This window comes from Acipenser ruthenus, chromosome 36 (genome assembly GCF_902713425.1).
Source record: "Acipenser ruthenus chromosome 36, fAciRut3.2 maternal haplotype, whole genome shotgun sequence".
Lineage (NCBI taxonomy): Eukaryota > Metazoa > Chordata > Actinopteri > Acipenseriformes > Acipenseridae > Acipenser > Acipenser ruthenus.
The window spans coordinates 11,287,083-11,296,241 of record NC_081224.1 but is presented as its reverse complement, the minus strand read 5'-3'; the positions used below and the strand labels follow the sequence as shown (position 1 = coordinate 11,296,241).

Here is a 9,159-nt window from a genome sequence, read left to right as displayed (position 1 = left end):
GGGGTTGATTTGATGAGTCTGTAACCTGATATATCAAGGTGGATTTTAGAGCATTTGACAGCACTGGAGTCACCCTGGACCGCAGGTGGGTTCTGCGGTGCTGTGAAATGCTCTGAAGCCCCCAGCCGTGGCTTATCGGTCTAGGCTGATCAAATCGATCCTGAAGTGGACAGGCACCTTCATGAGTGTACCAGCTGACTTTTTGCATTTTGAGAATTTGTTGTACACCCCTTTGTGATAAAAACGTGTTCACATTTACTCCTGCACAAAATGATCAAATACCTACGCACTTTTTTTTTTAGCTGCTTAAGTTTCGGAGCACGGTACATATTTGGAATTGTTTTGTTGTCGTATTTTGTTCATTTTTTACGTGGATTATTATTTACGTTTCCTAGTTTGTTATATTTAACTGGCGAACAATCCTACATATAAGCTTTGATCCGACAAGCCAGATAATGCTCCGGGGATCGTAGAAGGGAGGCTACTTCTCAAATACACCCCAACAAGTAATGGGACACATGTGAATGACTGCGGGTGGGGTACAGCATGTGTTTCACCCCAGTCCACTCCCTAGTTTGGTGCTCTTGAGAGGGGAGCGATGGATTTGAACACCTTGGTGAGCATCCTCTTTAAAGAGTGACTGGTGATAGTATTGCTGGTGCTAATGTAAGACTTGAAACCCTTGATATTGCACAGGTGAGCTCATTTGTGCACGTCTACCCCGTGGGGGAGTGTCCGTTGAGGACAGCATTCCCATCCTCCACCCTTGTCCTTTACCGTTGCATTAAAATCCCTTGGAATCCTCTTTAATTGCACCTCCAATATAAGGGCATGGATGTTAGTGCTGTGTTAGCGAGGCGTTTCATTCAGAGAAGAGACGCAGTTCTTCTGTTGTTTTCCAAGCATTCAGTATTATGGATTTGTTCAAACATTATTTTTGTTATATTGCACTTATCGTTTGTATTTTTGTACATGGATATCATAACATGCCATACAGTATTATCAACAAAAAATGATTAAATCACATTGATATTATTATTACTGTTGATTATTATTATTGGTTATTATTATCATTGTTGTAAATCATGAAGCCACTCTCAGCCAATGAAACGTGGCAACAAGTCAGTCCAGTTTGTAAGCAGGCTGGTGCAGGTTTATTTACAGGGAGTGATTATTTTCACAATGGGGAACAGGTTTGGTTGCTTTTAATCCTGTTTTCAAAAAATGCATTGCATTTAATATTATTATTATTTGTTTATTTAGCAGACGCCTTTATCCAAGGCGGCTTACAGAGACTAGGGTGTGTGAACTATGCATCAGCTGCAGAGTCACTTACAACTACGTCTCACCCGAAAGGGTCCTCAGGGTCACACAGAGTCCGTGGCTGAGGGGGGATTTGAACCAGGGACCTCCTGGTTACAAGTCCTTTTCTTTAACCACTGGACCACGCAGCCCTCCCTATAAGTGCCTCCCTCCTAGTCCAAGTTCTGTAAATGTCTTGGTATTTTTAATATAGGTTTTAATTTTCGACTGGGTTTGCTGAATTCAATACTCTCAGGAACAGCAGCGTGAACCTCTGGCATTTTGCTCTTAGGAGTTGCAAAGTGAAACTTTGGCATTTTGAATTTTGGTACTGGGTGCTCTCCTTCATTGCTCTCAGGAGTTGCAGAGTGAAACTCTGGCATTTTGAATTTTAGCATTGTGATCTCTCCTTCATTGCTCTTAGGAACAGGAGCGTGAACCTCTGGTATTTTGAATTTTGGTACTGGGTGCTCTCCTTCATTGCTCTTAGGAACTGCAGCGTGAACCTCTGGTATTTTGAATTTTGGTACTGGGTGCTCTCCTTCATTGCTCTTAGGAGTTGCAGAGTGAAACTCTGGTATTTTGAATTTTGGTACTGGGTGCTCTCCTTCATTGCTCTTAGGAGTTGCAGAGTGAAACTCTGGTATTTTGAATTTTGGTACTGGGTGCTCTCCTTCATTGCTCTTAGGAGTTGCAGAGTGAAACTCTGGCATTTTGAATTTTAGCATTGTGAACTCTCCTTCATTGCTCTTAGGAACAGCAGCGTGAACCTCTGGCATTTTGAATTTTGGTACTGGGTGCTCTCCTTCATTGCTCTTAGGAGTTGCAGAGTGAAACTCTGGCATTTTGAATTTTAGCATTGTGAACTCTCCTTCATTGCTCTTAGGAACAGGAGCGTGAACCTCTGGCATTTTGAATTTTGGTACTGGGTGCTCTCCTTCATTGCTCTTAGGAGTTGCAGAGTGAAACTCTGGCATTTTGAATTTTGGTACTGGGTGCTCTCCTTCATTGCTCTTAGGAGTTGCAGAGTGAAACTCTGGCATTTTGAATTTTAGCATTGTGAACTCTCCTTCATTGCTCTTAGGAACAGCAGCGTGAACCTCTGGCATTTTGAATTTTGGTACTGGGTGCTCTCCTTCATTGCTCTTAGGAGTTGCAGAGTGAAACTCTGGCATTTTGAATTTTAGCATTGTGAACTCTCCTTCATTGCTCTTCGGAACAGGAGCGTGAACCTCTGGTATTTTGAATTTTGGTACTGGGTGCTCTCCTTCATTGCTCTTAGGAACTGCAGCGTGAACCTCTGGAATTATGTCCACTATTTTCTTTTTAAATTGTGGTTGTCTTCCATGAACAAAACTTATAAAAGGTCTGAAGCTGTCATGCTTACCTACAGATGGCAAGTCAAAGTCACACTCTTTGAAGTTGAACATGACAGAATTGTCCACTGCATTTTCTATTAGCTCCTCATTCACTTGTTCAATAGTTGTCTTCATTTTTGCTAGAGCTGTACCATAAGAGGACTTGGGGAGCGTCTTCTCCTGTACCGCATGCATGGGTACCTCTGTGTTGTTTTGCTTGGCTCTTTCATGGACAGATTGAAAGACCTGCAGAAACTCAAGGGGGTCCTTCTGGAGTTTCGCCTCTTCAGCCTCTTTGACCAGCATCCTTGTCAACTCTTTCTTCACTCTCAGCTCTTGAAGTTGTTGACAAATTCCAGAAAGTTCCTTGACTTCTTCCAGCTGGATATGCTTCAGAATCTTCTCTTCCTGAGTCTGGAGTTTGGACCGGATCTCTTGGAATAGACTAGAGAAATCTTTCCTCAGGTCATCCCTGTTCTTCTTCAAATCCACCTTGTCTTGCTCTTTCGTCTTTATGGCATCCTCCAGTTTTTTCTTCTCCAGTTGCAGCCGCTCAATCTCTTTACCCAGAATGCTCCTCTTCTCTTCATGGACCTCCTTCAGAGGACGGATGTTGTGGTTTCTGTGTGATCCAGCCACGTAGCAAGTCACACAGACGCACGACTCGTCCTCGCTACAGTAATACTCAATCATCTTGCTGTGCTCCTGGCATTTCCTGCTCTCCAGCGACACTGTCGGCTCCACCAAGATGTGATCTCTCTGCGCTGGCTTCTCAGCGTGCTTCTTGAGGTGTCGCTCACACAGAGACGCCTCGCAGTTCTGGCAGGTTTTAACTGCTGGCAAAGGGCTGTCAAGACACAAATCACACACAACATCACCAGCCACTACACTCTGCCTGCTGGCTTGAAAGCGCTCCACGATGTTGGAGAGTTTCAGGTTCCTCTGTAGCTCCGGTCTCTGGTTGTACTCGGCCCGGCAGTCTGGACAGGAGTAGCTCTTCCCAGTCGCCTGGCTCTCCCACACCTTGTCCAGGCACTCCCAGCAGAAGTTGTGCCCGCAGTGCAGAGCCACTGGGTCCCTGTAGATACTCAGGCAGACGGAGCAGTTTAACTCAGCCTCCATCTCCGAGGCGACAGCAGCAGCAGCAGAGGTTTTTGAAAGTGCTTCAGCCATTTTAGGTAGCTAAGAATGAAGAAAAAAAGACATCTTTGTCATTAACACACAAGCCCATTTCTATACAATGGGAACACTGCAAAGCGCTGTGTATTATTATTATTTATTTCTTAGCAGACGCCCTTATCCAGGGCGACTTACAATTGTTACAAGATATCACATTATTTTTACACACAATTACCCATTTATACAGTTGGGTTTTTACTGGAGCATTCTAGGTAAAGTACCTTGCTCAAGGATACAGCAGCAGTGTCCCCCCACCTGGGATTGAACCCACGACCCTCCGGTCAAGAGTCCAGAGCCCTAACCACTACTCCACACTGCTGCCATTATAATTCAATATGTTAACGTAACATTGTTCAGCAGGTTTCAATCGACTGTGAAGCAAAATGAGTTCATTCTATAGGGGGATGCAACCCTGTTGGCCACAGCAGTAGTTCAAACTGTAACACACCATGCAATGGTTCACACTCCTTGTAGATATTTTCATTGGTCTGTAATCTCACGAAACCAATAGCTTCCATATTACCATTTTTAAATTATTTTATTCATGAAACAAACTCTAAATTCTTATTTTTTTTTTTACACAGATTTATGATTAGAGCTCATAATCACGATACTATCCTCTTACAATGCCCTGATGACAGTTTATCACAGTAAATGCGCATGGTAATTCTGCCTTTACCACGTGTTTTCACCCTTGGTTATAGACTACGCATTTAGCAGAGTTTACATTGGCTTGACCCGTGTTTTTTTAAATATGCTTTACTATACCACTCTGTGCTTTACAATGCTTACCTGTGCTTTATTACACTGTGCTATGCGTTTCCATAGATACAAAACGTATCTAAGCCTGCAAATCACCAGAAACAAAGGACCCGTTTAAAATAAAGCCTTAAATTACGTCATGAGTAAGGCGTTTCTGACAATGACGCTACAAACTGACAGCTTTCGAAAATGTCTACGCCTGGAATTCTCTTTATCAAACAATTATGCCAGTTAACTGAGTTCCACTGTAGTTATTAAAACGTTTGACATTCACAATGCAATTTAACCTGGTAATAAGATGGCCGCGCTTGCAGCAAGAACGTTTTAGTTTAGCTTTTGATTTGAAAATGAAAAAATTAACAACAACAGTAATAATAATAATAATAATAATAATAATAATAATAATAATAATAATAATTCTGCACCTGTACTATAATTTCACGTTCACTAAGTTGCAGTACTTGTTCGTAATTGTTTCAATCATCCAATGATAACTTTTTGGTTTCACTTTTGATTTGTCAATTGTTATATAAATATATATATATATATATATACACACACACTAATTTAAATTTTGACCAACTTTTTAAAACATTTCACCCAAACCTCCATTCCTGTAATAATACATTACCTCCTCGTGTGCAGATTGCTGTGTCGAAGTAAACTGACTTCTTTGCCGCCTGGTTCACTGTCTTTCTAAATAACAAGGTTTCGCAACACTGTTCTTTGTCTGGAAACAAAATCCACGCCTCTGGGATCGTCTTGAAAGCGCTTTGAAATCAGACTCGTTCATTACCATCAGCAGCAGCATGAGATCAGAGTCTGTGTGTGTGTGTGTGTGTGTGTGTGTGTGTGTGTGTGTGTGTGTGTCTGTCTGTCTGTCTGTCTGTCTGTCTGTCTGTCTGTCAGCCCCAGTTAGGATTGCTGGATGGTAGAACCCCATCTCTCCACACTTATGGGAGAAGTTACCCAATGACTGTCCGAAGCGAGGGACCTGAGAGGTGGGTTTTAAAATAAGTTCTCTGAACATGAAGCCTGTGGATATCTTATCCAGGGCGACTTACAATTGTTACAAGATATCACATTATTTTTACATACAATTACCTATTTATACAGTTGGGTTTTTACTGGAGCAATCTAGGTAAAGTACCTTGCTCAAGGGTACAACAGCAGTGTCCCCGACCGGGGATTGAACCCACGACCCTCCGGTCAAGAGTCCAGAGCCCTGACCACTACTGCACACTGCTGCCCCAGTCATCTGGAGAGTGACATGTATCCATCTCCTGCAACAGCTTCTTTCTGTCATTAACCAGCCAGCTGCTTTCCTTATCGACAGGATTTCTTTCAGCTGCTAACATGCTTTGAGCCAGAACACAAGTCTGAGGTGAAATAGTGAAGAGTGTAGCAGATATCCTGAGAACAGGGCATGGGAGCTGATCACTTCTGCAACCTGGTGTTCTATCGGATATCATGTTTTCAAAGGAAAAGTTTTCTATTACGTTTCTTTACAAACTGTTGTTGAGTCATTTAGACGTCACTTAGTTTTATTAAAACGTGTTTCACAAACTTTATTTTTTTTTTAGCATTGATAGATGTAATGGATTTGATAGAATTTGCTTTCAATATCTTAAAACATTCTCATGGGATGCAATATTTCCATTTCAAAAAGTCAAAAAGCAATTGTCTGTGCGGTATGTTTTGTATCCCCACTCTTTATAACTGTAGCACATTTATATTCTAGATGCAAAGCTTGTTATTATGATAATGCTTTCTCAAGAGGAACATTACTTTTTTGCCTGTAATTGCGGATTCAATGTAAAAGGCTTACCTCTTTTACATTTAAAAGTAGCTCTGCCAGTTCCACGTCCCTCTATGTCTGCAGCAGTCTCACCATGGAGTGCTCCAGGTAAAACCCAGGGTAGACCGGTCCATTCTGTTCAATATTAAATGTATACAACAGTGTCCCAGATTCCTGTGCAGCAGCCAGACGGTTATCTGTTGCATCGAGAGCCTTCCCCTCCTCTGCAGTGTGAAAGGAGAGTGTCCCTCTTTTGCAGTCCAGCTTCACCCTCAATCTCCTGGGTGCCTCCCTCACAGCTCTCAGCGAGGGGCTGGAGAAACGTGAGCTGCCCTGGAACGCCTGTAGCTGCCGCCCATCCCAGCGAAGCACCCAAGAGATGCAGGAGTCCACCCAGGCTTGACCTGGCCCTTTACATGTGGCGCCAACCTCCCATTTCTTAGAACCCCCCACCTCTACTTCCCAGTAGTGCCTCCCGGTTGTGAACCCCTGGGCACACAACACTTGTGGGTGGAGCCTGAACCGTTCAGGGTGGGCGGGGTATGGAAGTCGCTGCTCCGCCCACTCAGCACAACGGAGATCCTCTGATAGGGAAAGATTACAATGGACTGTGTTGGCGTCAAGAGTCAAGCAGGCAAACTGATCCTTCTCATCCGTAGAGTTCCTTGGAGATGAATCCGTTTTGGCAGAATGTCTAGATGGTGGCTCCATCTGGACCAGAGCTTCCTGGCACATAGCGAGCTGCCCATGAATCTGTTGACCCAATGCCCTGACAAACCCATTCGCCTGCTTCCCCGCCTGACTGACTGTCTTCCTGTCCAGCTGCCTCTTGTGTACTTTGCATGGCTTTACATGAACATCTGCTCTCAATAGCTTGTCCAGGGTCTTTTGGATTGACTCCAGAAATTCACAGGAGTCCTCAAGCTTCAACTCAAGGGCTTCCCGAAGGAGACTATCTGTCGCTTCCTGCTTGCTCTCTGTCTCTCCAATACGAGCCTCCAAACTGGAGTTCTGCAAGCGTTCCTCGGCCTCGATGGACTCCAGGATGCCCAGTTCTTCTGCTCGGATCAGGGCCTGGATCTCTGCAAACAGCCCAGACACCTGCTCCCTGAGCCGCCTCCTATCAGCCTTCAGCTCAGCCCTCGTTCTCCGCAGCCAGTGAGCTGTGCTCTCCAAGACCTCCCTCGCCCGTTCCAGCCGGCCTATCTCCTCCACCAGGGTGGTCTTTCTCTCTGCCACGGCTGTGTCCAGTGCTTGCATCCTGTGGCCTTTGTGGCTTGTCAGACACATCTCACAGAGGCAGACACTGTCCTGGCGACAGTAGGAAACCCACGGTCTGCCATGTTTCAAGCAGCCAAGCCCCACAACCTTCATTAGACTTCCATTCTCTTCTTGGTGACCCTCCCTCATAGGCTCTCCACCCTCTTGAGAGCCACCTGTGCTGGGTAGAGAATCGCAGCATAGGGGGTTCGGAGAGCCTCTGCTGGCTTGAAAGCGCTCCACGATGTTGGAGAGTTTCAGGTTCCTCTGTAGCTCCGGTCTCTGGTTGTACTCGGCCCGGCAGTCTGGACAGGAGTAGCTCTTCCCAGTCGCCTGGCTCTCCCACACCTTGTCCAGGCACTCCCAGCAGAAGTTGTGCCCGCAGTGCAGAGCCACGGGGTCCCTGTAGATACTCAGGCAGACGGAGCAGTTTAACTCAGCCTCTAGGTCAACAGCAGCAGCACAAGCAGAAGCTGCAGCTGAGAGAGAAGCTGCAGAAACCGACATCTTTCACAGTTTTTTCAACAGGAAGGAAAAGCAGAAGTCTGGTGTATTAACCAGAAAATATATCGAAATATTTCACACGAAGCTTAAAGACACACCACCCTTTAGAGGCTGGCCTCTCTTCTCCCACACATTCTCATACTGAAAAATACAACAAGACTTTTGATAGTTATCAACTCCCTGTGTAAAAAGCAGCTGTGACCAGTGAATGGTCAAATACAGCTCTGGCCAAACGTTTAGCATCACCCTGTAGAATGAACTCGTTGTGCTTCATAAAGTCGAATTAAACCTGCTGAATAATGTTACCTTAACATATTGAATTACACACTGCTTTGTAGCTTTCTATATACTTAATGAGAAACTGACAGAAATGGAAAAATGTGACATTTCGAAATCTAACATGAAATACTGTACTAGCATTATGGCTTCCGGTATCATTTTGTAGTTTCTTTGATTATGTTATTTATATTTCAATTTAAAGGATGTCTCAATCTTAAAATTGTAAGGGATGCAAAGGGTTTGGCCACAGCTGTCAACCAAGTGTGAAAATTCAGAGGTGTGAATATAAAACTATATACATTAACCAACCTGCTGAAAACACGCTGGTCAATGCTGCACAGCAATGCAATGCTGTAGCTGGCTGGTTTGTGCAACAGGAGCTCAGAGCTCTCTGTAAAACCACACAGTCCACACCCAGGACTCAGACAGGCTACAGGGGGAACTTGCACAGACGCAGAGTGAGTCGACACGCAGAACCAGCTTCCAGTGTGCCAGGGTAGACAGCCAGGGCACGCACAGTCAACATTGTACTCTGATCTCTTTCTGTCACCCAGCTGCAGCTGTGATATGCAGTATGGTTACAGTCTGAGAAAGAAACACAGCGACTGCAGGTTCGAGATTAAGTGTGATCCGTCTGAAACCTTGAACCTATAACCCGAACCATGCGGTCATAATGAAAAGCAGGCTCATAACAACTGTGGAAACTTCAATCTCACA

General features: G+C 44.5%; 2 protein-coding genes across 5 annotated transcripts; both read right to left on the bottom strand.

The window, feature by feature from the left end:
* Positions 1-1,167: 1,167 nt before the first annotated feature.
* On the bottom strand, positions 1,168-6,511 carry LOC117409843 (neuroblast differentiation-associated protein AHNAK-like). Of its 4 annotated transcripts, none has more exons than XM_059008205.1 (3): positions 5,233-5,323; positions 1,743-3,842; positions 1,168-1,676 (listed from the first exon to the last, which is right to left on the bottom strand). In XM_059008205.1, exons 2-3 carry the CDS (start codon positions 3,831-3,833, stop codon positions 1,476-1,478), a joined length of 2,292 nt encoding a protein of 763 aa, XP_058864188.1. In that variant the 5' UTR covers positions 3,834-3,842; positions 5,233-5,323; the 3' UTR covers positions 1,168-1,475. The 4 variants fall into 4 exon arrangements, with proteins under 4 accessions (XP_058864188.1, XP_058864189.1, XP_058864187.1 ...); XM_059008206.1 differs by having other exon boundaries at positions 1,168-2,468; positions 2,535-3,842; XM_059008204.1 differs by lacking the exon at positions 5,233-5,323 and adding an exon at positions 6,430-6,511 and having other exon boundaries at positions 1,168-3,842.
* LOC117966849 (E3 ubiquitin-protein ligase TRIM39-like) lies at positions 6,472-8,166 on the bottom strand. The gene has a single exon (XM_034913589.2). The coding sequence runs from the start codon at positions 8,164-8,166 to the stop codon at positions 6,472-6,474; it is 1,695 nt and encodes a 564-aa protein (XP_034769480.2).
* Positions 8,167-9,159: the final 993 nt, after the last annotated feature.